This window comes from Typopeltis vanoorti, chromosome 1 (assembly GCF_054136105.1).
Source record: "Typopeltis vanoorti isolate ZY-2024b chromosome 1, IOZ_Tvanoo_1.0, whole genome shotgun sequence".
Classification (NCBI taxonomy): Eukaryota; Metazoa; Arthropoda; class Arachnida; order Uropygi; family Thelyphonidae; genus Typopeltis; species Typopeltis vanoorti.
Genome location: NC_143549.1, coordinates 18,825,235 through 18,853,009, shown reverse-complemented (window position 1 = coordinate 18,853,009; position 27,775 = coordinate 18,825,235). Strand labels below are relative to the sequence as shown.

The 27,775-nt window shown below is 34.0% G+C and overlaps 1 protein-coding gene across 5 annotated transcripts in view; it reads right to left on the bottom strand.

Moving 5' to 3' along the window:
- Nucleotides 1–27,775, bottom strand: part of Fancd2 (Fanconi anemia complementation group D2) — an 883,021-nt gene that overhangs the window by 123,907 nt on the left and 731,339 nt on the right. For 4 of the 5 annotated variants that reach the window (XM_090413132.1, XM_090413216.1, XM_090413374.1 and 1 more), the window contains 3 exons: nucleotides 27,389–27,514; nucleotides 7,781–7,874; nucleotides 5,193–5,264 (listed from right to left, as the gene is read on the bottom strand). In XM_090413132.1, the coding sequence (XP_090269258.1) occupies nucleotides 5,193–5,264; nucleotides 7,781–7,874; nucleotides 27,389–27,514 (292 nt within the window). The remainder of the gene's footprint in view (nucleotides 1–5,192; nucleotides 5,265–7,780; nucleotides 7,875–27,388; nucleotides 27,515–27,775) is intronic. The other variant, XM_090413256.1, reaches the window with a different exon arrangement.

Below are 27,775 nucleotides of genomic sequence, written 5' to 3'. Positions count from 1 at the left end.
TAATTCTATACATCAAGGATATCATTACTTCCAATTTTTATGTCACCTTTATCATTTCTGCTTACTTTTACAGTATTCTTTTCTACTTTTCTAAGCTTTTCAATAGTCTCCAGAATATATAAGGGGAATATCAGAAAAAAATAGATAGAACATGTAATAGATAGAACACTATAATATAGTGTTCTATCTATTACAATAAATACAATATTAGGGCAACTTTCAAACCTCTTGAAAAAGTAAAAAGCACTCAGCTTATCTAAAAATACTATTTCTTATTTATCCACCCAGGGGTTTACAAAATCCAGCGCACCTGCAACTTAGCCTACATAAGGGAAATAGAACATGCCATCCAACAAGAAAAACTTAATACAAACACCACATTAAATTCCTTCCCAATGAAAAAAACCGACCTGTCAGATCATGCACTTTAAACACGTCACAAAATTAACTGGAAAGGCACCACACCAAAACCTGGTTTGAAAAAATATTCAAGGAATTTTGTGAGATTCTGATTCATCATCCTAATTTCATTGAATGATGGATTAGTAATTTTAATAATTTGGAAGACTGTATAGCATCCAGAACATAATGGTAGAACCCCAACACAAAACCTTATAATAATAATACTGTAGTGAGCTATTTGATGTAGTTCCACTGTATTTTTTTTTTCTTTCATCAGCTGAATGTTGTTATATTTATTACGCATAAATTTTTATTTTAATTGTTTTTTCACTAGAGGGCAGGCTAGTGTAAGGGATTAATAAAGCAGTTAGATTTAACTTACTTTTGTGCAGTGTCATGGTCATATGTTTTTTTTTTTTTTTTTTTTTTTTTTTTTTTTAACGATGATAACCTTGATATAAAAGTTGAAATGTCATGTGTTTTCTTAATTGTAAGTAAAGTAATTGCTCTAACACGAGTGTTTTTGTCTGATAAATTCTACAGAATGAATGCTGAACACCATGTAACTTTGAAATAAATAATTAAATAAGAGGGTGGTCTGAAACGTTCTCGGCATCGACCATAGACAACAACACTATAGGCAAGATTTTTTTTTTCTAAGTTGGCACATCTGTCATAAGCATCCATGTGAAATTGCAAGTCATTCATATCAAGTAGTTTGTTTTATACAGCTGTCTGAAGCAAAAGTGTTGTCTATATCCCTTAAAATGGATAAAATTGAGTATTGTGCACTTATAAAAATTTTTGTAAAAGAAGGTCTAACACAAAAGAAGTTCATAAAAGTTTATGGGCACTCTTCTCCTTTGTTTTCAACAATTAAGAAATGGATTGTCGAGTTTAATCATGGCAGTACCAGCCTTGAAGATGATCCACGTGAAGGACATCCAAAAAGTGTAACAAAACCAGAAATCATTAATCAAGTGCACGATATGGAATTGGATGACCAGTGCATCAAAGTCCATGAAATTGCTGAGGCTAGGCATTTCAAAAGAAAATGTGTAGGATATATTTTGCATGAAGAATTGCAAATGAAAAAGCTTTGCACAATATGGGTACTGCACTTGTGTTAAATTCTGAATGAGACTGAAATTAAATCCATTTATGTTTCATTCAGATTTAACATGCAATAACATCCCAGGGACCAATATTGGTATATCAGAAGAAATAAAGCTAATTGTAATTTATAAGCAACATTAGTAATTTGAGTAAAACTTGTCTATGCATCATGTTGTAAATAATTATTGTAAATTTTCTAATGTTCAAACTATGTGGATTTTATGCAAATACTTGTGTATTGCCGGGAGAAAGATAATCGGATTAGATAGTGATGGCCTGAAACTAAACATATGCACCAAGTAGGATGCGCACGCGGGTTCCCTTCATAAAGCACACTAGGGGAGAAAGAGTGGTGCTCGGTGCTGGAAAAAGTAAGGTTTGTGGGAAAAGGGAGAGAGCAGGATGATGTAGAGAAGAAACATCGGGCGCATGATTTAAAAAGCGTAGCGACGCTAGTTCAAGGCTGTTTTTCTCTTCCCCCCTGAATTGGAGTGGTCATCAAGACAGAGGTCGTTAGAGCATGCTGAAATGCCTATGGCAAGTTCGCCGGTCAACAAGTAGCCTAGTGGAGCGGAGTTCCTGATCACCATGGAGACCGATAAGCCATGCTGAGCCAGTCAACCTGAGAGCGGTGAGCCAGACTTACCTTTCTGGCAGAGATGTGTCTAGTCCAAGTCCATCAGTCAAATAGTGAGATAGAATTAATTAAGAGAAGGATCAAGGAAACGAAGTTCTGTCGAGATGTATGTGAAGGTTGAATAATTCCTCAGCCTTTGGTAATGTAGAATTTTGATCTGTTATATAATTGTGTTGAGGTGAACAACCTGCAATTGTAAAAAGGACTTTAGGTTTATAATGTTTCAATTAATGAAAGGACTTTAGATATTATGCTAAAGGAAGTAGATGAACTTTTAAGTTTTGGATGGAGGAATTGTGTGGAAGCTCGTTGAGATAATTTTGTTATTGTTAAATGGATAATTGACCTTTGATAGAATTTCCTACTTGAAATAATGTTTTAACATATTATTGGGAGAATTAGAAATTTTAGTTGAGTATACTCATTTCCTAAAGTTAGTGCAATTCTATGTCAGAATTTATTCATAAAGTGTAAATTGTCTGATTTTGTAATTAAATGTTTTTTCTTTAGTATTAATTGATGACTTGCCTGATTTCCTTTCTATTGCACCATTCATTAAGTTGGAACCAAGGTGGGAATACAAAGGGAGGCTAAGACTGTGAAATGAATTTTAGTTAATTGATGAATTTAGAATTTAACAAAAGTGCTTAAGAGATATTAGACAGTGTACTAACTGAGTTCTAGTTCCTTGATTTTGCATTGTTCAATAGTCTAGGATTTAGAGTGGCGCAGTATAATAGAAATTTTCTCTGAATCTGAAAAGGAACTGGCACCAGCACTGAAACAAAGGATTTGGCACTATTCAATGGCAATCCCTTTGTCTTCAATCCACGTGCACTACTCTTAAGAAAGTTTTCAGCCCATATTTAATATTGAGACTGTATATTAACTTGATGCATCGAGCAAAGAACTTTTATTGAAATTGGGTTAAGGAAATTATATGAGGGAATAAGTGAGGATTAAGATCATAAATCATGACATTAGGAGAGAAAAGAATAAATATTACACTTGCTCACAGCAGATCAAAAATGCACTCGCATGAAATTCTCTGAACAGTGCTTGCAGCGTTTTAACAAGAATAAAACTGATTTTGTGCATCGATTTATTACTATGGATGAGACTTGGATTCACCATTACACACCAGAATCCAAACAGGAGTCAAAACAGCAGACAGAAGCCAGTTGTTCAATGCCAAAGAAGACAAGTGGTTTCCATCAGCAGGAAAGGTCATGGCATCAGTGTTTTCGGATGCTAAAGGCATTTTGTTTATTAATTATCTTGAAAAGGGTAAAGCAATAACTACGGAATATTATTCTGATCTTTTAACCAGACTAGAAGAAAATATTCGTGAGGAGAGACCTGGATTTGCAGAAGAAAAAAAAATCAATCAACACACCTGTCCACAAAGGTGTTTTGGCAATGGGAAAATTAAGGGATCTGCACTATGAATTGTTGGAACCTCTACCCAAAACCGAAACTCTTCCTCGCTGGTCAGCATTTTTCTTTGAATCAAGAGGTGATTGCAGATGTAGAGGAGTGCTTTGCAGATCTTACTGAGAACCACTAGAGACAGGATAATGGCACTGGAGCATCACTGGAATAAATGTATTAGTCTTAAGGGAGATTATGTTGAAAAATAAAAATAATTTTGAAATTATAAATTAATTTTTTCATTGTTAGGTTTAGAACTTTTCAGACCACACTAGTATGGACATAGACAATTGAATTAGCACAGCTGGTATAGTACGGTAGGAAGCCAATTGAATAAATTTATATGGAATCAGAGAGAAATTAGTCAAAATGCTAAATTAGTTTTATATAAACGTATTCACACCAATTTAACTTATGGATCTGACAACTAGGTTAAAAATAAAACACTTGACCAAAGAATGGAGACTACAGATGAGAGTTCTGAGAAAAATTAGGAAAGCAAACCGATTTCACCGATGGGAATATCATATTAAAAATGGCAATATTAAGAAAGACTAACATTGTTAGCATTCAGGAACGTGTTAGCTCAGCTAATTCCAGATTATACAGTCACTTAAAGAGAACTGCAGAGGAAAGATTAAAAAAACAAATGTTCTTTGGCAGGTTGGTAGGAAAAGACCCAAAGGAAGACCAAGATCTAGGTGGATAGATACAGTAAAACAGTAAATTAATCTGGAAACAGATTAATTTGCAGGAAAATCAGAGAAAAGTTAGTGCCTCCAAAGCAATCTGATAACAGATTAATTTGGTGATAATAACTTTTCATGAAGTACTATCATAATATCCTGTACAAACCCCCTTTCCCCCAAAAGGGTATATGTCAGGAATATGATGATGAATTATTATATGCTGCTATCCATTTCAGGGCAAGTGTTTCAGTCCAGGAGTGGATAGTTGACTATTATTATTATTAAATGACACCGCCTAGGTTTCCAAGGCCTCATTACAGGAAGGTCATCTACTCCACAATACAAAATTCAACATCTCCTCTACTTAATCTTACTACTACCACCTACAAACACCTGAAACAGTATTTTTTGTCTGTAGATTGTATGTTCTCATGCCCAATTTACCTGTACACAGGATGGGAAAAAAAAAAAGTTTCCAGGAGAAAAAATCTATTACTTCTGTGTGAGATTGGCTAACTCACTTTCAATTGAAAAGTGCATATATATATATATATATATATATATTATTATTCATATAATTTCTGTTACCCAGTATCATATTATAATTAGAAAATTCGTTTAAGAACATGATAAAGTAAACAGATAAAGAAATAAATATAATATTTTTGCTTACCAGTTTCATTAAAGTGTTTAATAAAAAGAGGATTTTAATTAATAAGTAGTTAATTAGATCATTAACAGCCTATTAAATAGGGTTTGGCTACTGAAAACTTTTATCATTATTATCAAGAAATCATTATGATTTTCATTCAGTTAAACATTAATGACTATAATATTATTTAATATTTAACTTAAATATAAAATATTAGAATTTTAAAACCAGATGTCAATTTTTATTTAAAAAAAGGACAACTTACTTTAATGAGGTTAACTAGTATTTGAAAGATCCTGACTGCAATTGACCACTGAAGCAACTGTTCTTCACGGCTCTAAATGAGGAGAAAAGTTTCCATTACTCATTTTTGTATTTAGTGTTTTTTACTCCTTATCAAGGTATAAAATTTAATCTTCTATATCATTGAAGTTTATTTCTCTTGAAATTTTTTCAAAGTGTGAACTGGAATGATCTTTAAATGCCCAAGACTTATTATTGTTATCATTTATTTATTTTAAAAAAGAGACAAGCTTTAAAAACTCGAGGAGCAATATGAGTTCATCCAGAGCAGACTTTTATAAGAACTGTATTCGAAGTCCACAATATGCTATCCACTCGACCTACCAGACTGGCAAATTATTATTATTCAAAATCATCATGGAGTCACAAGAATCATGGGAAAACAGTCTTAGACAACAAAGTATCATACCATTCCTTAAATGTGTTCACTTTCTGCACTTTCACCTCACTATCGGGCTTTCAAGTTTTTATCACCCTTCATGCAAAAAAAAGCTTCTCACTCACTCTCTCATTTGTATTCTTCTTCCTTTCCATTGTTGTACTATAAGAATAGTCTCTCCCACTGTCAACTAAATAAATACCTATCAACAAAGTTTAAATTTTTCACCATATCACTACCTTCATCTTTTATCCATTAAACTCAGCAGTTTGTATGTCTACAGTTTACCCTCATAATTAGCATTGTATAGATCTGATATCATTTTTTTAAAATCTGCTTCTGTACTATCCTCTACCCAAAATTATTCTATCCCCTTCAAATCTCAGGAGATTAGATCTGAACATAACAATCCAAATGTGGTCTAACTATCTATGCTCGAAACCAAGATCCTCTTACAAGGGTGGTCTGAAAAGTTCTCAGCCTAACAACGAAAAAAAAAATTTATAATTTCAAAATTATTTTCATTTTTCAACATAATCTCCCTTAAGACTAATACATTTATTCCAGTGATGCTCCAGCACCATTATTCTATCATTGTAGTGGTTCTTAGTAAGATCTGCAAAATACCCCTCTACAGCTGCAATCACCTCTTGATTTCAAGAAAAATGCTGACCAGCAAGGAAGAGTTTTAGTTATGGAAAAAATAGAAGTCAGAGAGAGAGCCAAATCTGGGGAATAGGATGGATGTTCCAACAACTCATAGTGCAGATCCCTTAATTTTCCCACTGCCAAAACACCTTTGTGGGTAGGTGCACTGTCCTGATGAAAGATGATTTTTTTTCTTTCTTCTGCAAACTGGGTCTTTTCTCACGAATTTTTTTGTCTAGTCTGGTTAAAAGATCCGAATAATATTCCAAGGTTATTGTTTCACCATTTTCAAGATAATTAATAAACAAAATGCCTTTAGCATCCCCAAACACTAATGCCATGACCTTTCCTGCTGAACAAACGCCTTCTGTCCACTGTTTTGACTGCTGTTTGGATTCTGGTGTGTCCAAGAGAAAATCTCAGAGATTTTCATGCGAGTGCATTTTTGATCTGCTGTGAGCAAGCATGGCACCCATTTTGTCCAAAACGTTTTCATTTGCAATTCTTAATGCAAAATATATCCTAGACGATATCCTACCATATCGTGCACTTGATCAATGATTTCAGGTGTTGTTACGCTATTTGGACATTCTTCACGTGGATCATCTTCAAGGCTGGTATGGCCACATTTAAACTTGGCAGACCATTTCTTAATTGTTGAAAATGAAGGAGAAGAGTGCCCATAAACTTTTATGAACTTCGAATGAATTTCTTTTGGCATTAAACCTTCTTTTACAAAGAATTTTATAACCGCACGATATTCAATTTTATCCATTTCAAGGGATACAGACAACACTTTTGTTTCAGACAGCTGTATGAAACAAACTACTTGATAGAATGACTTGGAATTTCACATGGATGTGTATGACAGATGTACCAACCTAGAAAAAAAAAATCTTGCCAATAGTGTTGCCATCTATGGTCAAGGACGAGAACCTTTTAGACCACCATCGTATTTTATCTGGTTAATGTCATCTTCACCATCGGTGCAATATGTTCCCTGAACTTCAAATTTTGATAACTATCACTTAAAAATTCCCTTTTCTCCTTCATACTAGAGTATGATATGAGTAATTCTAGACTATATTACAATAATAAAATAATTTTAAGATTTTGTTATTAATATTTAAATATAAACCTCCTGGAGGTTCTGAGAAATTCTACGAATGCTGTTAGTTTCTAATTTCACACGCTCCTGGAATACGATGAAATTAGACATTCTTAGTGAGCTTCAGATAAGTGTATGGGTAACATATGTGCTTTCCAACTTACAGATTGTTGGGTAGAAATTCACTGTAAGTTGGAAAGCAAAGTAGCAGTTATTGTAGAATGATGCACCTATGCAAGTGGCATGTATTCAATTCTCCCATTCTGGTATGAACACATTATTTTGATTACAGGTAGACTCAACTTCACCAGTCACTTAATATCAACAACTATGCTAAAAGAAAATGTTATTGTTTCCCTAGAAGGGGAGGAGAAATGAGAGCAAGATATATATATATAAAGAGAGAGAGACTTACTTCATTGGTATCTGCTTGATTTTGAACACAATACAACTTCATACCTTCAGCAAGTTCACAATGCATCACTTTGTAGTAGGTGCTAAATGTATACCTGTAAAATATATTTTGAATGCTTTATTACAGGAATGATAAAACTGAGCTTAAACAATTTAAATGTATAACAGGCTCTCTCTGTTATCCAATTTTAACACACTAGAATACAGATTTACTGGCCAGTAAAGTAAGTATTGCTATGGAAATGTACATTTAGTGCTGATGAACAGTCAGTGATATTGAAAAACTGGGATTGTGATTATTTCAGGATTGGATAATTGTAACAAAAATCTGACAAAGAGTTTCTTGAGGTATATTGTTATTATTATTATTCATTGCATTCGGTGCTTGAAGATTCATCATGTGAGCTTCACATTACGTGACACAAAGTCTAACATTTAATGGAATGAAAAACAGTATGAATTATTGATTCTTTGTGCTGATTCATTCCATTTAATGTGAAAAATGAGTGCTATCTACAACCTAAGCCTAAATATGCAACAAGAGGTTTATTACACCACTCTTTATACTCATCCATGCATGCATTCTTACCATGTTTTCAGGTATTTAATTCACAAATCACACTCCAAGTGCAGGATTGGGAGGAGGGGGGAAGCAACTACTTACTTATTCTCTTGCTCACTACTTTTCTTCATGACTTTGAGGGATCTTTTCAATATATCTTATCGTTAAAGGTACTGGTGACATAAAGAATGAACAATGAAAACATTGTGATAACACAGTAATAAACTTGAATGAAAAGCAAGAGATATTTAATACTGAAAATAACAGAACTTTGTCAGTGTGTGTGTGTGTGAAAACAACAGTCAACTAAAAAAACAGGAATACAAGGTAAATACAACAATTGGTTTATGAATTAAAATCAGTTGCCACATGCAAGAATTTTTCTTTTCTTTGGTCCTCAAAATATATTTTGTTGATTCCACCCTTCATTTCACCCATTCTGTTCAAAGCAAGCTATTTCATAAGCCAACATCTATGAAAGTTCAATGCAGTTCTAAGGACTTTATACAATGGCAAAAAAGTCTGTCCAGTTCCATTCACATAATATGGCCAACCTAACAGAGCTGATACTTTTTAACTGTATTAAGAAATGTTGAGTTAGAGATATTCAAATCTTTCAACACTTGCTCATTACTCTTATGTTCTATCCAATGAGCGCTGTTTATTTTCATGAAGCATTCCGTTTCAAAAGTCAACAGTTTCCCCTCTGCTTCTTTCTTTAAGATCAGAGTTTCTGGAAAGTAGAGGAGAGCTGTTGGTAGAGGTATTATACTTTTGTGTAATTTTATTTTTAGAGTTGTAAGAACTGTTGTTTTTCCAAATTTTATAAACTTTATTCATCATTGACCATGCTATGGGAAGTCTGTGTTTTATAGTTGTTATGTCATTTAAATCTGAAATCAAGTATTTTCCTAGGTAATTAAAACTATTATCTTATTCTATGATTTCCTGATTAAATGTTATCTGTATATATTCTGTGAGTCTTCCAATTTTCATTATCTTTGTTTTACTTGAATCATATTATAATTTCTTGTAATTTTACAAACTGGTATTGGAGATTTGACTTGTTATCTGTTGTACATAAATGATATAGGCAATAACCTGAAAGGAAATATTCAGTTGTTTGCAAATGATGCTAAATTAGGTAGAGTAACAGTTAATCAAGAAAAATGTAAAGTTATGCATTTTTGGATAAACAGATTACAATCTGTGTATCCCATTGATGGCACTGTACTCCAGGAAATAGATGAAGCTAGAGATTTAGAGGAAGGGGGGGGGTAGACAGAGAGTTAAAGTTTAGAGGACATATTGCTAAATTAGCACATAAGATTACTCCTCTTTATAAAGCCTTGATATACCCAAATCTGGATTATTATGCTCAAGTCTGGTCTGGTCTGCTGGATTTCTTGGGGAAGATGAAGGGGTGGAGAGGATTCAGAGGCGAGTGACCAAGATAGTGAGTGGCCCATGGACTGTTCCCTATGAGGATGGATTGAAGGTGTGTGGATTGCAGAAGTTGGTTCATAGAAAAAAAAGAGAGGATATGATAGAAACATTTAAGTTGCTTAAAGGATTTTATAGGATGGATGCAGGGGAAATGTTTCAGCACCTAGAGGGACCAGAACAAGGATGGTGGGAATCATCTCCGGAAGTTGAATAAAGGTGTGGTCAGTAAGGGAGTGAAGTCTAGATTTTTTGCTAGGAGAGTGGTGAATGAGTGGAATGATGGGTTGCCAGAGTCAGTTGTGAGTGCTTTTTCTGTTAATGAGTTCAAGGAGAGGTATGATAGATTGAATGGATAGATTGGGACTCCAGAAGTGCCTGTATAATTAATATCATCTGTGTATATATGCATGATTGGTCTTGCCACTTCTGCAAACTTTCAATTTTTGCACTTTATCCTGAAGGATAACATTCAAGCATTCTATATTTTTATTAATGTCAATTTTGTTCTCCTCTATTTCCATGGCCATATGTTTGATATTAATTCTGATATTTACCATCCTAACATTGATACTAACATTTGCTATGTTCTCTTCACCTAACAGGTAGTAGCTTTTGAAATATTTAATACACCCTCTTGCTCTCTCTCCAGTTTTAATTTTCTTCCACACATCCTTTAATTTCCTTGATGAATACATTTCACACACACACACACACACACACACACACACTGCACAAAATTCCGCAAATTCCAATTGCCTGACAAGCCACCATTGCTCTACCATGCATTGGCGCCAAACCATATTTTAATATTATATTTAAATAAACAAACAAACAAAAAATACAAGGTTTACTTACAAACTAAATAGCCCATTCAAAAACACACTTGTTTAAAACAAAAACTACAATAAGTTAACCTAATATTATCAACTAAAATATGACAAAATTATTACATATTTTTGAACATTGCCTTTTTTTATGTACAGGCAAGATTTTTTCTATTTTACAATCATTTGGAATAGTCCCAGTGAATGAATGAACGAATGAATATATATATATATATATATATATTCATTCACTATTTTATATTATATATATATCTACTCTATAATATAAAATGATAAACAACGTTTTTTGTCAAGTTATTTGAAACGTTTTGAAACTCAGGGGCTAGCCTGAGGGCAGAACCACCTTTTGAGTCTTCAGAATTCAAGGAGAGCTGGCCTACCAGTCCGGAACTCGGGTCATCAGAATTCAAGGAGAACCAGCCTACCAGTCCGGAACTCAGGGGGTTGGGCGCAGTAGGCGTCAGGGGAACAGACCCCCCCCACTAGTGTGTATATATATATATATATATATATATATATATATATATATAAACTAAACCATTTTTGATACTTACATAAGATGAGAATCTCGCAAACTTTTGGAGGAAAAGACAATTATTCCAATTCAGGGGCGAGGTTGGTATAAAAGTGACTCAAGGCTTTCTCTGAAAATGCACTCATATTTAAAATTGCTTCTATGGAGAAAACAAGTTTCATCCCATATGATACTGTTTATAGTTTCAATACTGTAACTCAATGAGTGTATGAATGTGAAAAACAATCATAAACATCCATGCCTCGACAAGATTGAAACCTGCAGCCTTTTGGCTGGAGAGTGGATATGCTAACTACTTGGTCAATCAGACTGGCATTTTATCATTTACTACCATATACAGAAATCTATTATAAAAAAGTTACAATTTATCAAAACTTACTCACACAAACACTTACAGACTGTACATGGTGCCATTTGCAGTCAAGAGAAATGTAAACAAATGTAATGATGCAGTATTAAATCATAACTGCATAAACTGTTATTAATTAGCTAACTAGTTAAATTAATAATTAGCATAAAAATAAAAATTTTATAACAATTCATTCATTAGTGTATAGGCTAGGCTACTGCAAAGCAAATGTACTGATTGCACTAATCCACCATAAAGCAATCATACTACTGCTTCTTCATTATCAATGCATGAATCGTTATATCTGAATTTCTTTTTCACATTATCTTTTCATTTTTGATGTTTACTATTAGTAATACATATAACATCTACAGTGTTTTGTATCATATAAGACAATATTGATGTAGGTACTGACAGAGACGATTCATCCTGTAAACAAAAAACAAACTTATGATATCAATAAATACAGTACAGTACTATAAATGTATTTTCACTTCCTTATGATTTTCTTTAAAAACATTATTTTTTCTCTAGCTTACTTTATTATAAGAATATAGTGTATTGTAAAAATAATACATACATACATACCATACAAAATATGTGTTAATCGACTGTTTATGTTATCAGTAAGGCTTCCGGCCAAAACAGTAGGCTATTAGTAGTTAAGTTTTTGAAAAGTCAAAAGTTATACATGGATTTTCAAACAACATGGGGGATCAGCACCCCTAACCCCAGTGTTGTTCAAGGATCAATTGTATATCAAATTACATTCAAAGGATATGGTAAAAACCAGCTGAAGATATGTTGGTTTTCACTGTTTATTACTGCAGTCGTGTTATTTTTGTTGTTTAATATACCTTCTTAATATCTCAATCACACCACCAATTTATATTTTATTCATCAGTATCCATACATTACATCCATCAGTCTATCACTGACATTCTCATGACTTTCCTGATATCTATTCTCCAAGGATTTAAAGTAGTGGTTCTCAACCTTTTTTCACTTGTGTACCCCTTGGCACCCATTTCCATAAATTGTACATTTCGTAATAGCAAAATGTTTGTAATTAATATAGCTGCTGTTATTTCAAATTTATATGTTGTAACCATAAATAAATAGTCCAATAATGGGATTAAAAAAGCAATGGAATCATATGGTGAACAGACAGTGCATACATATTTACATTCAAAACTCAAAAGATGAATTCAACTAAATACATCACAAATTCTGAAAAAAATAACTACATTACATTTGTTACTTTAATTTATTAATAATTAGTACATTTCATTTGTTACTTTAATTTATTAATTTTTTTAATTAATAATTTAATTTATTAATAAATGATAAACTTTAATATGTTTTGAAATAATATTTATAAAACACACAACAAATATTTTATACATAACAAATGTTCAGTGCGATCCTTGAGCTTGTTTTGAGGCACACAGTTTTTTGAAATCAGATTCAACTGATGAAAGATACAGTCTTAAATCTGGAAATGAATTCAGCTTGGTATTTATTTTTTTATAAAGGTATAAGAAGAAAAAGCCTTTCCACCAGTTCCGTATTCGTAAATGGCAACAGAAACTTAGGCACCTTGTCAGAAAGCTGTTTGTATTCTCTGCTGATTGCTGCCAAAAAGTTAATTAAAAAAAAAAAGCTTTTAAAGTAATATCAGTTAAATGTTTGATCACTTACTCTTTTTCCTTCATTCATAATCTGGCAGCTAGGAAGTATTATTCTTCAAAGGGATTTGCAATTCAGTTGTTCTCTTCTCCACATTTTGAGAAGTACTTCTCAAATGATTTTAGCACCTTTAAGTGTTCTGTTATTTTCTCGCTTATTTCCTGGGAGAGCTGCATCTTGTTCTCAGATAGGAAATTATGTAAAGTTTCAAATACCTCAGTTTGGCCTTTTTCAATATATGACCTTCAAAAATCTAATTTTTTAATCATAAAATCAATTTTGTCTAAAACTTTAAAGATTGTTACCAAACTATTCTGAAGTGCTAATTTAGACTGTTTATTTGTAGAAAAATATCTGATAAGTATACAAAAGCCTGAAGCCAATCACAGTCATGTAACTTAGAAGCTTGTTGGAAAGAATAGTCTTCACAAAAACAAAAACTTGACCCCATGTCTAAGTTCGAACAGCGGGGTAAGAACTTTACCATGAGATAGAGTTACCTTACTTCTGTAGGAGCAGGGTGGAATGAAGACTCAAAGACTGATCATCTCTTCACACAGTGATTTGAAAATCTTGAGTTTGTGGACTTTGACTTTATAAAATTAACCAGTTTAACAGCTTCATCAAGAACCACTTGCAATTCACCGTGGGGTGTTAAGATACTAGGCTTTGCCTGTGGATGCAACAGTGACTCCAGGTTATATTGGTGGATGACTTCATGACACGAATGTAAAGAATGGAGCAAAAACTTGACATCGACTTGCCCCCATCAGTGCATAGCATGCAACAATTAGACCAATTAATGGCCTTTTCTTTGAAATAACAATCAATAGCATTAAATATATCCTCACATCTTGTGTGCTCTGAAAGAGGATGAGGTTTTTTTTCCAACTTCATTGCCTTTTAAATACCTTGCAATAACAAGCAAAACAATGAAATAAGCAACATCTGTGCTTTTGTAAACATGAATAGCAAATAACTGACTTTTAATTTACATATTACTGTTGCCTGAACATCATCAGACATATCCTAAATTCTTTGAGATAGTGTATAGTTCAAAAGAGGGATAGTGTTAATTTTCCTCTCACATTTTCTTCTCCAAGCATACATAAAATGCATCTTTTACACAAGGAGAAATTAAATTCTCAGTTATAGTGATTCTTACCACATCTAGCAATACGATGACTAATATGATTGGAGGCTTCAAACGCATTTTCATTGTCTTTGTTAGCTGACAACAAGAACAATGTCATATTCTGATGTTTTACTAGGAGGTGAAAAAATTGCATTCCTTATTTGTACAGCTGGCACATTCTGTTTTTAAATGCCACAAGAGTAAAGGTCCCATTCAATGGTAGCATGAAAGGTTCCATCATGCTACTATTGAATACTTCCTCACACACTACAACTACACAGTGAGGCTTAGTAGTGTTGCCAAATGAAAATGACTGAAAACAGCCAAATCTTAAAAAAAAAAAAAGGGCAAAAAGGGCTAAAAAGGAGTTAAAAATAAAAATTAGAAGCTAAAATTTTAAAAGTAGTAGCTGATACTTTTAAGTTACTTACTTTATTCAAGTTGAAGTGATACTTGCATATAAGTGGCTAAATACATCTTCCATGCGGTCTTCTGCACTTAATTCACCCATGTTTTCACTTAGATTTTCAGCTTTATTATATGTGGCCATCGTTCCAATATTACTCGGTGTATATGCTGGTAAATGATAGCCTGTACAGCACTTGTTGTTATGCCTGAGGCCATACTTGACTGACAAAATAGCTGTCAGCATTGGCAATTCCATCTTATTTCTTAATTTAGTTTTAACTATATTCATGAACTAAAAATTTGTTCAATATCCACATTAGAATTTGGCAGTATTAATAAATTTATTGCACACTGAGCAATTTCTTTAAACGGATTCATTCCAGATGCATCTTTATATTCTTGTCCTTCAGTCCAGACTAGCTCAGTGTTTTCTATATTTGTCCATTTATTTAAGTGGATGGTATTGTACTGGTATTCAGCAGCAGCAACATCTTTTTCTGTTTTCAGCATTATTTCTAAGATGGGAGTAACAGGTTCTTTTATATGTTTTAGGGTATTGTCAACAGAAAAAGAAGACATCATTCTTAAAATATTCAAGTGTTCAGGCAACCTTTGCTTAAGCTGTTTGAAGAGACCAAGAAGAAACTGTCTTGCTCTACTTCTAAGATTTCGCTCATCATTTTGCATTATTTTCATTTGTATCATCAACTCTGAAATTTTTCTTTCAAATCTGTAACCAAGATTTGGATTAGGATCCAAATAGTCATCAATATCTGACTCTAGAGCAGGGGTTCCACAACCTTTTTGTTTCAAATCTGTAACCAAGATTTGGATTAGGATCCAAATAGTCATCAATATCTGACTCTAGAGCAGGGGTTCCACAACCTTTTTGTTTCTTAGAGCACATTCTAAAATACCGATAGGGCGACGGGCAATCTATTTTTTCAAGCAAATTTTTTGAATTCGTTTGTTAAATGAATACATACAAAGTTTACATTATAATCAAATGTTTTATCACTTAAAAGTTTACATTATATAAAAATTTAAATATATATATGTAAGTTAGTGTGATCTTTGGCATTGCATTTCATTGGTCAGTGCTTCATAATTAGGAGAATATGATGATATTCCAGTTCTTAAACTGGAATAACAACTTCGAATGCACGTCTACTTTACATTGTATGCGTTTAATACTCGTCATGTGTCATTACTCATGCATCACATAGCATGCCATGAATTGTTGCGTGATTATTTCAAACTATACGGCACATGGTTGAACAGTGGCGGGCACACACAAATTGGTCAACAGGCGCCATGGTGCCTGCGGGCATAGGGTTGGGAACCCCTGCTCTAGAGGGTCGACTGTGGAAGATGGTAGCACTAACATATTAGCAATAGAGCGAATCAAACGAGAAAGGTCTTCAAATAATCTCATCTTATCCGCACTGTTAGATTCGAAAATTTTGTTAAACTTGAAACTAGAACAGGATGCAAAAATAAAAAGTACAACAGATTCCTTTCATCTTTGTACATCTCCTACAAAATTTGAGCTTTGTAACATTTCTCAGTCACACTCACAACTTCGAAGTGAGTTTTTAATTCCAACCACTGGCTGAGAATTCTGTCTGCTGCAGGTTCAATGGAGAGCCACCTTGTTGCACAATTGCTTACAATTTTCACAGGAGCATCATTTTCTTTGATAGTTTGTTACAGCTCTTTGTATGCTGCTTGTCTTGAAGAATAATGTGAAATCCACTTATACGTTTCGGCAACTAAAAATTCTAATTTTCTTGGGAGAGATGGAATACTTCCTCACACACACTACAACTACACAGTGGGGCTTAGGACAGTCCTCATCTCCTATATATGAAAATCCATGCTTCATGTATTCATTAAAGTATTTTCTCTTTTTATCTGTTCGAAGAACTGAAGATTGTGCCTTCTCACTGTTTTGTACTAAAGTGTTAGATGTGTCCTGAGAAATTCTTGGTGATTGGTCACTATCCATATTATGTTTCACCTTTTTTAATATGCAGTTTTCAATCACTGATTAATATCTGATAATACACAAATAAATACACCAAAATAACAAAGTGAGAGAACGGGGCTTTTCCAAGGTTAAATAATGAAGGAAACCTGCTCCACCACTCATCCTAATATTCAACTAATTTCCCAACTTTTAACTTGTAACGTGTCTTACACTGTTGACATATGTGCCTTTTCCCATCAATATTTTTTGCATATCCCTAAATGCCCTGGTTCATACCCTGGGGATATGTATACCCCCAGGTTGGGAATAAATGGTTTCAGGATACTATGAAAATACTGTGATTATTATTACTAATCTAATATCTATAATTTTCCCTCAAATTAGTCTGTAACTTTTCATGACTATTTCATTACTGTCATATCTAATATTCTGGCCTTCTATGGCACTTCTGATTGATTCGATCCACCTAGATAGTGATCTGAGTCGCATTCTTTTTGCTATCATCTTAGCACCAATGCAACTTTTGGTATCCTTTCCTCTTCTATTCTGTTATACCACTTTAGTTAGCTTTACTTACACATTCCTGAATGTCAGTTCCTTCCTAATACTACCACTGACCTCAGTCTGATATCTCCAACTTGAATATCAGGTTTAATGGCACTTCCTTTCATAATGTAATCCATATAAATGATGAACATGTGCAGATAGTATGCAACAATTTTACATCAAACCATCTTTCTGTATTTCCTTCAATTCAAGTTACTGTATTACATCCTCTGTCCAAAAAGAAATCAAACTTTGATAGAAAATAAAACACAGGCCAATTATAATTATTTAAATCATTTATTTCAATCAATATACTCTCCCCCAGCTTCGATACAGAATTTTGCATGGTCAATTCATTCGTTAAATGAGTTTTTTTATATCGGTTTTTGGGATACTGTTGAGGGTCGTGGTTACTGCTGCCTGAATATTTTCAATGGTGTTGTATCGCTTTCCTTTCATCGGCAAATGAAGTCGAGGGAAGAGAAAGAAGTCACAGGGTGCTAAATCAGATACTACGGTGAGTGATCCAACACACAAGCTTGGTTTTTGCTCAAAAACTGTCTCACAATGTTCGAATGATGAGATCGTGCATTATCATGCAAAAGTGACCAGCCTTGCTAATTGGTCCTTGCAGTGTTCAATTCGATACATTTTTTGGTCGTCGTCAACTTGTGGGGAACAAATTGCGAATTCAATTTATGAAAGTCCAAACTCTGGGTCATAATGTTGTGCACAGTTGATTTTGGAATCCCCAATTCATCTTCAATCAATCTCACTGACAATTTCGGGTTTTCTTTGATGAAATCCTTTTTGGATGTTAACTACGCTCAGTCCAGTTTTTGGATGGCCTGGTGTTATGTTGTTACTTTCTCTATATTTTACTGATTTATATCTTCGTGTTCTATCTTTCAATTGCTATTTTACTTTGTCAGACACCGGGCCTAATATGCTTACATTTGGGGGTTGTTTCCTCTTCGGATACTGGAAATTTATATTATGCTGCGTCAGCCAGTATCCTATAGCAGAAAAGATCCTTGCTCAGGGAGACAATACTAGATTCAGAGTCGTTCTTACACAATATCTTACTTTAACACGGCCATATAGATTCAGATTGCAGCCGTGACCTAAATCTATAATTATATACACATTCTAATTCCTTCCCGCCAAAATAAGTTCTATTTTAATAAATGGTAAATCAGAATCGCAGTCAGGCATGACTCAGGTTTAGGTAAATAAAATATGTTTATTGGAATATCAAATCAAAATACACTAAAAAAATTCATACATTCAATTTGACTCAATACTAAATAAGGAAACTTGAGTTAAGAGATTAACATACTCTAAATTAAATCAAAGGTTATAAAGCATCGTAAAACACAGTAATTGAAAACTGGGATAGATTGCAAATGATATGATGTTACGCTAAAATTCTCTTCTGCAAGCTATTCATAAGATAATATAAACAAACATTCTAATATTACTCAGTTACTAAAAAATCCAAATCCTAATCTCATTAAGTTAATTCAATCACATGCAACAGAAAAGACTTCTTCCAAACAATTCTTATTCTCAGAAGGAGGTTGACTATCTAATTAGAGTCTGTCCACAAAGTTATGAACATTATTAAAATTATGAACATTATTCTAAAGTTCTTTAGAATAATGTTCATAATTTACATTCACATATAATTTTCTCTCTTCTTAGGAATTCTAAACACAAATTAGAGTAATTCTACTTTACCGAATTTTTTCCTCACATCTCTCAGCACTATGTATACGTCTAGTCACCTCTTGTTTATTGGCTGGCCTTATGGCAGCATAGATGCTATGCCATCTTCATAATTACTGTCGATCAGGGGACTCGATTTTCTTGCGTCTCAGGAAACATCTCTATTCCTCTTGATAGGACTTCTCGGCGAGGGCTCGATTCTGCTAGGGCTCAAAAAATTCTTCAGCTCTATGTGGAATCCTACAGCATTCTCAGGAAAACTCATTGTCTGACATCATAGCACTGATGCTTCATCCCCCTCACTCGAACCACCAGCTAACTTCCGAACCAGGAAAATGATAAGATAAGACAGAGCTGATACGGCGCTCATTCCCTTATATTCTTCGTTAGAGCGCATTCTTTCACAGAGTCCCCTTTTGCACACGACCTATATCTTTTCTCCCCTTTGCTGTTATGCTCTTGTATTCACAGAATTCACGTTGACGTATGTTCCGTGTAAGCTACTGCTGCCGGCGCTACGCTGGACACATGTAGTTGTATACCTTCTAAGAATTGTTACTTAATTTCTATCTGGTGACTAACAATCATTCTATACAGCTAAAGTGAGGCTTAAATAATATAAACAAATTCCTCTTTTAAGACATTCTCTAATTCGATCTTAGTATAATCACAATAGATTAAAATACATGGTACATAAAATTAATGCAATTTTATACATATGTGAAGAGGTTTCACTTTAATCTCAGCTGATGTGCAGGTATTTCTCTTTGTCTGTGTAGTTTAGTATGTTAGATTCTGAATGAATGATTTATTTGCAAGATTCTTTCATTCAGGATCTAACACTGGCTTTTCGTGTTAGATCCTGAAATCTGTCAAGCATCTCTACTTTGAAATTGCTTAAACCACTCGTAAACTTGAGTATGGGATAAGCATTCATCACCGTATGCTTACTGAAGCATTTGATGCGTCTTGGTAAAACCTTTACCAAGTTTAACACAAAAGTCAACTGCAGCTCTCTGTTTGAAACTCGTTTTCCGACCATTCATCAAAACACACGGTCACTCTTGGTACTATAGCTCAGCTTCTAATGAAATAAATGTCATAAACAGTTGACACAACACTAATGAAGGTTGCCGCTTTCAACAACAAAAAGATACAACTGGTGGTGCCACTAGTTTCTTCCATTTTTGAAAAGTTCGATTTCTTTTTGGTCAGAGGGTGTATAACTTAAATATAAACATATATCGCTCTGCAAACTGTTCCTTTTACATCCCATAATGGCAGCATCTTGAAAAGCTCTTCTTTTGACACTTTGTTGTATGAATTTTCCAGATCTACAAAACTTATGCATAGATCCTTGTTATATTCCTATAATTTCTGAACATTTCAAGTAATGTGAAAATATGATGTTAACAATATATATATATATATATATATATAGCCTGAACTTACTTGTTCATCTCGAAGTTTCTCTTTCACAAATTTTTCTGTTAGAAAAATTGTGTATTTTTCACTATTTTTTTACTTAGTCTGGAGACCCTACTCTAGAGATTAAAACATGGAGCTTTTCGATGTACTTAAAATGACTTAAACTTATGTACTTAGGAAAATTTTACAGTTAATAAATTTATTTCACATAAGTTTAAGTAATCATAATGATCATCATCAAATTCCTCATATACACTCTCAGGAAGTGTAAAGGATCTTATGATAGTACTACATTAAAAGTTACATTGTTACAAACTTTCTTTGAGATCAGCCTGTTATTACCTGTCAACATTCCAATATTATCAGATCTTATATTTCTGTCTTCTATGGCACTTTTTAATATCAATCCACTTACCTCTCAGTCTTCCTCTGGGTCTCTTTATTTATTATTCAAAGAAAATTTGTTTAGCTACTCTTTTCTCACCCATTCTGTTTAATTGGCCATACCATTTGAGATTATGTCTGCTAACACATTCCTTTATGTTAACAATGTCAAGTTCTTTCTTAAGCATTTCTGCCCTAGTGATTCCAATTGGAATCACTAATTGTCTTGGCTTTCTTAGCCCATATTACGTGGCGAATGATTCCAATTGGTATCGTACGTCGTTGTTGCATTTCTTTAATATAATAACAGGTATGTATTATACGTATAAATCTTACCAATATCGGTTTTTATGACTCAGTAGAATAATATGCATATATTGAATTATAGAAGTTGAATATCTGCTACCAGAATATAATGATTCCATATGAAATCAGGTGGTCAGAATTCCTATATGTATTTTTCATCAAAATACTTGATACTTGTTTTTTTAGACCTACAGACAAAAGAAATAGAAAGAAAAATTTTTTTCACTTGAAAAAAAAAAAAAATTCAGTCAGAAAGGGTTAATATCCTTGTTTTTAAAATGATACTGCCATTGATGCCATCTGTTCAGTCCCTCACTTTTTCTCAGGACTCTCATATCTGTGGTCTTTAGTGTTTGATCAAGAGTTTTATTCATTCAATAGCCACTGCAACATTTTGTCACCCTTGATAATTATCTTCTATATTTTCACTGAAGTGATCCCAAAATTTTGTTTAGTTGTTTTTACATGTACCTTAGCTCTATTACATGTTTCTCTATATTCTTTTAGTGCATTTGCTGACTTATTTACTAGAAACTTTCAGTATGCTTAATTCTTTTCCAGGACTGCTTCAATAACTTGTGTCTACCATGGTATTTTTTTTTTTTTTTGCTATCCTTACAACCAACTTCACCACAAGCCTCTAGTCTCAGTAGAGACTCACCTCAGCTGCCACTAACTTGATAAAGTTTGGTTTTGGTTTTTGAGCTGTTTCATTTTTTATTGAATAGTGTTTTTATAGTTGAGTATACAGTTCACCAGTAAAAAGTGCTCAACTATAATTTTTTAAAAAAAAACTCTATTCTTTTCAGTGTGATCGTCAATTTTATCCTACTTAAAACTAAATGGTTACTTCCAATTTCAAATCCTCTGTACACTTGTATCCTGAACTAGCAATAGGTCCACTATCGACAATGATATAGTCAATGACAATTTTCTTATTTCTTGAGTCCTCTCTACATGAACTTCTGTACATCTTTATGATAGAGCATAGTGTCAGTAATGACCAGTCCATATGCTATGCAGAAATTCAGCAATACTTATCATTATTAATCTTGCCTTCTACAAATTTTCCCAAAATGTTTCTATATGGGATTAATTTCGTACTCTGCTGTTTCGATCTCCAACAAGGACCAAATTTTCCATTTTCTTCATGTTAGTTGCCTGCTTTAATGACTGAAAAAATTTCTCCACTGTTTCCTTAGTAGAACCTTCTGTGACACCATAGGTAAAAACAAGTTTCATTCTTCATTTTCCCCATTTTGAACTTTGCCCACATAACTCTACTTAAAATTGTCTTCTAACCAAGAAGTTTATCTTAATGTTTGGTTTTGAATGTTCCTGCTACTCCTTTCTTTCCTTGATTATCACTGACTTAATATACCATTGAATATATTTATTATTTAGTAGGATTCACCTGTTTTAATCTTCCTTGTCTCAGTAAAAGCAGTCATGTCCACATGAGTTTTCCAGTTCTTCTGCAAGTTTCATTTTCTTTCATTGATATTCCTTGTGTTGATAGTCCATATCATCGATTCTGTTTATTCCAGTAGTATGGGTATTGTTTAACTGGGCAACGCTACCACAGGCATGAAATCTCATTATACCATCAACAGTCAGTCTAAATATCATTTTTGTTATTTGGCCAACCGGCATGGCTGGCCAAAGTGGTCAGTGTATCCGCTCTCCAGCCGAAAGGCTGCAGGTTCGAATCCCACCTTTGCATGGATGTTTGTGATTGTATGTGGAAAGACTAGTAGTGGTGGTGTAGTTGCAGTCAGTTGGTGGATTGAGTGGTGGAGACAGAGCTGTAGAGTAGGTGCCCTCCCTCAATGAGTCTTGGACTCCCTGTAGGTGTCAAATAATAATAATAATAATTTGAAACTATACCAGCTTCCAAAGTTACGTCATCCCTCACTCCTGGAAATCCAGGTGACTAGATGCTAGCACAGAAATCCTGATTAAGTACAAAATGAAAAAATATACATAAAATTAAAAATTGAAAAAAAATCTCTTGCCGACACACACAGTACAAATGTATTATAAGTTGACAAAATACTCTCTCATGCATGGGAGCTGGGGAAAAAAAAAAGGGGGGGGGGAGGCACTGTCCATTAACAAGTCTACGCTGACCTTCATGAAAAATATATTATTCTCACTGCCCACTTCTGTATATAAGGTCTCACCAATTTTCCCCCAAAATCATGCCCCAGTTCCATCACCATTTATACAATGGTATGATGAGGTCCTTACAAACTTTAATAAATTTAGTTTAATCCTTTATCCAAGTGTAAGCAAACAAAGTTTGCACCTGAAGTACCTTCACTACTGAGGCAACTCGTCGTAAAGGTGGAATAAGCTGTCATCACTTGTCTTAGTATCTCCCATAATACAAAGCACATCTCCTTGTGGACATGTATAATGCTTTGCATTAAGGGAAGGGCCATTACCGGTTTTGACCTTTATTGAGGTCTCGTCAGTGGGAGCCAGACCCAGAGGTGGTGATACTAAGGTGGATGTAATGGAGAAGTCATATTTACCTATACGATTTGCCAAAAGGTGTCCCACTTTATTATTAATTTACTCTGAATTTAGAGAAAGAAGTTGTTCTTTTTTTTTCCCACTTGGTTAGTCTATAAAAAACTTAGTTTAATCCTATATTCCAGTGTAAACAAACAAAGTTTGTGCATGAAGTATCTTCAGGACTGAGGCAACTCGTGGATCTGGCTCCCAATGACGAGACCGCAATAAAGGTCGAAACTGGTCTAAGTAGTGGCCCTTCCCTTAATGTATAGCATTATACATGTCCGCAAGGAGATGTACATTGCATTATGGGGGATACTAAGACAAGTGATGAGAGCTTAGTCCACTTTTACCACGAGTTGCCTCAGTCCTGAAGATACCTCAGGAGCAAACTTTGTTTGCTTACACTTGGATAAAAGATTAAACTAAATTTATCATAGTCTAACCAAGTAGGGGAAAAAAACCTTACATACTTGCTGAGTTGAAAGACTTTCATAAAATAGTCAAGGAAACAACACAGTCAGTTCTTTAGTATAGTCTCTTAAAGTAATGCAAGGATTGTGTTTTCAGGGAGAATAGAGAGACAAGGATGGGAACAGTTCCTGTTAATGAGAGAGAGAGCAGCAAGAGACAAGAAAATAGATGAAATGAAAAGAATGAATGCATAAAGTGCATTTGAGAACAGAAGGGAGCTTTATACAAGAGGTGAATCGCATTTGAACATGAAACAATACAAGCATTTGGATAGGCTGTTTTCTCTAGACGAGTAAAATTGTTAGGATAGGGCAATAGGCCATTATTGCTACATTCCACTCTGGAACATAGTAGGGATGGCTCTGTGTGGGAATAGATCATTAAAAGATTGAAGGATGCAGGGTATATTGCACAGTTAAGTGGAGTTCAGGAAAAGTAATATTAATAAGTGGAATACTCCAATGAACTGGTTTTTCTATATAAAAATGCTCAAGTATCAAGAATACTTCATATAATCTAAAAATTGCACACCATTCCTCTCATGCAATGACCATTTTCAAACTTAGTTCTTCTTCTTAATCTGTTCTTATTCTAACCATACTTTAAGCAAAAGTCATGTGAACTTTACTCTCCTTCCTTCCCCACCCTCTCTCCTTTGTTTCACTTCTTCCAATAACACACACACACACACACTTACTTTCACACCTTCTAATATTCCATATCTATTACCCAGTTAAATACAGAAAATGACAGAAAATATGTCATTAACATCTTCAGTTGTAGCACAAGAAAACAAGATTTCATCACACACACACACACAATTATAATCATGAAATGATATATTCTATCATCTTCTTATGCTCCTCTCTTAGTCATATATCTTAATCTTCTATAGCTACTCACCAGATGCTTATCTAGCAGCTAATGCTATAAAAGATTGCTTTCTCTCATTACAGCCATCTTCACCTTCACTTCTCTCATTATTTTTCTTCAAACTACATTTCCACTATTCCTTTACTATTTCCTTCACCTTCATCCACCATGCATTCCTCTCTTTGGTCTCGATGATTCATATTTCCACACATTTTTCCAAACAAGGGGATATTCAGTTATTGTGGATGATGTGAAACTGGGAAGGGTTATCAGTAATAGTGCAGATGTGGCAGCTCGGCAAGAGGATTTGAATAAACTAGACAGATGGGCAAATGAATAGAGGTGTCGATTTAACACAACAAAATGTAAAGTCCTGAAGTTTGGGATCCATCGATGAGAGGCTGCATACTTCATTGGAAGAGAAGTACTGGAGGAAGTAGAGACAGGAGATCTGAGGGTGATGATCGATAGAAAACTGAAATTCAGGGAGTATATTGCAAAGGTGGTGAAGGTAACCCACAGGACTGCTGCAATACTGAGAAGGATGCTGACCTGCAGAGATAAGAGTTATCATTCCAGATCCACAGACCACACTCAGACTATTGTTCTCAAATTTGGTCCCAAGGATTTAAAGGGGATAAATTAACTATTGAAAGGATACAGAGGCAGATAACAAAGATGGTTTTAGGACTGTTCAATATCAGTTATGAGGATTGGCTGAGGGAATGTGGACTGCGGAGTTAGGTGGATAGAAGGAGGAGAAGTGATATGATCGTGACTTAAACTGTTGAGAGGCAGTTAGAGGGTGGACATTAGGGAATTCTTTCGCTTGGTGGAACAGCAGGAAGGAGCAATGACAAGGGCCATCCCTGGAAGTTATGAAAGGGAGCTGTGAGTAAGAGTGGTTTCTTTGCATGGAGGGTGGTTGAACCATGGAGTGATATGACAGACTTTATGTTTCCTAAGAAGGACCTCCCATGATGAGTCTCTTGACTCCATGGAGGCCTGAATAATAATAATAATAATAATATCAAGGCTTTATAAAGAGGAATAATAACTCCATTATCTCTTCTTGATAGTATGTTCTTCAATAACCAAGAAATCCAGTAAACCTGGATTTGTAAACCATCCTCGATACTTTAGCAATATGCCCTCTAACCATCAACTCTCTCTACTACTACTATCCCAAATCCCTGGCTTCATTAATTCCTGTTCCCTCAATGTGGTACACAACTTGTAATCTTTGTATCAGGAAATGCATAACTTAATACTTTTCCACTTTATACTAACATCCATTATGTTTTGCCGTTAGCCTATTTAAATCATCCTGCTAGCTTTCTACATCGTCCAACTAAACTTTGCATCCTTAACAAACAAGTGAATATCTCATTCCAAATTATTTCTCATATCATTTTATATACAAATTAAACAGCATTGGTCCAATCAGTGTCCTCCAACACACCACTAGCTTGCCTCCTGGATTCTGCTCTTCCATATACTACTTTTTGATATCTATCCACCCTTTTTATCCATATTACCAATTTCGTATCCATTCCCATTTGTTGCAGTTTTCATAACAGAGTTCCATGTGGTATCCTGTCAAACACCTATCAAAATCCAGCAGTATCATTGTATGGCTATTCCCTTTATCCAATTCAATTGTCACCTTATTAGAAAAAGTTAGTAGATTTAGCAGACAGCTATGCTCTGTCTCATATTAATTTTTGAACTAGGAAAACAAGTTTTGTAGCATTTATTACTGATCTCTTGCTGTTTCCACAGCTTTTCAATCTCTCACTTTGTCCAGTGAAGGACTACTAGTTATTTCTTTATTCAGATCTTCTATGTTCTCCTGAAACTTCCACCACTGCAACTTTCACATATGCTATCTTACTGCTACTTTCAATCACCTCATTTATACTCTCTTAATGCAACAAGGAATCAATTAGCTCACACCAAATAAGGCATGCACACTCAGTTAAAATCATTTTATAAACTAAATTTTACAAAAATGGTGCTAGGTATAAAATGAAATATCTCTTATTGAAATGGAGAATTGAGGGATCTAGCTATCAATTTTGGGTAGAGCATGCAAATCAAGGTCACTCTGATGGCAAAGGTTTCTATTCTCATAAGCTCTCTCTCTGGTAAATTTTAGTAACTTAAAGTTTTAAAAATAATTGGCTATAAAATATGACTGGATCCATAATATCCTCCATTTTAATATCTTTCTTGTTTTCATGTTTTATTAAGTTGAAATATATAATTTTCCCCATTTACATTGTGACAACAAACTTCCATGTGCTAGTGGAACTCCTGCAATATTTTCCATGCATTCATAATAAACAATAAATAAATAAAATGGTTTGCATAAAAAGAAGTTCCAGTTACTTGTTAAGACTAGGAAAAGTGGAGGAAGTTGCATCTTTGCTCTCATCCTCGACTATCTGTGGAATAGCTACAGTTGCTAGGTCTTCTAGTGGATCAAGAAAATTCTTGCTGAATTTCAAAAAAATCCTTATAAAAAATAATAAAAAAATAAATAAAAAATCAGGTGCAGGATAATTTTTTTTATAAATTTTAAACTTGTCCATTAAAGAAATTATAAAGCAACCTAGTTTTTCATTTTATTCAAATAAAAATGATTTATTTATACGTTATCAAAGTGAAGCAAATCAAGCACAAAATTTAAATTATTACAAATTAAAACAAAAGTATTTTTTGCCGACTAGTTTATTCTTTTAATTGTTACAAGTTAGAGGTAGGTGAGAATTAACC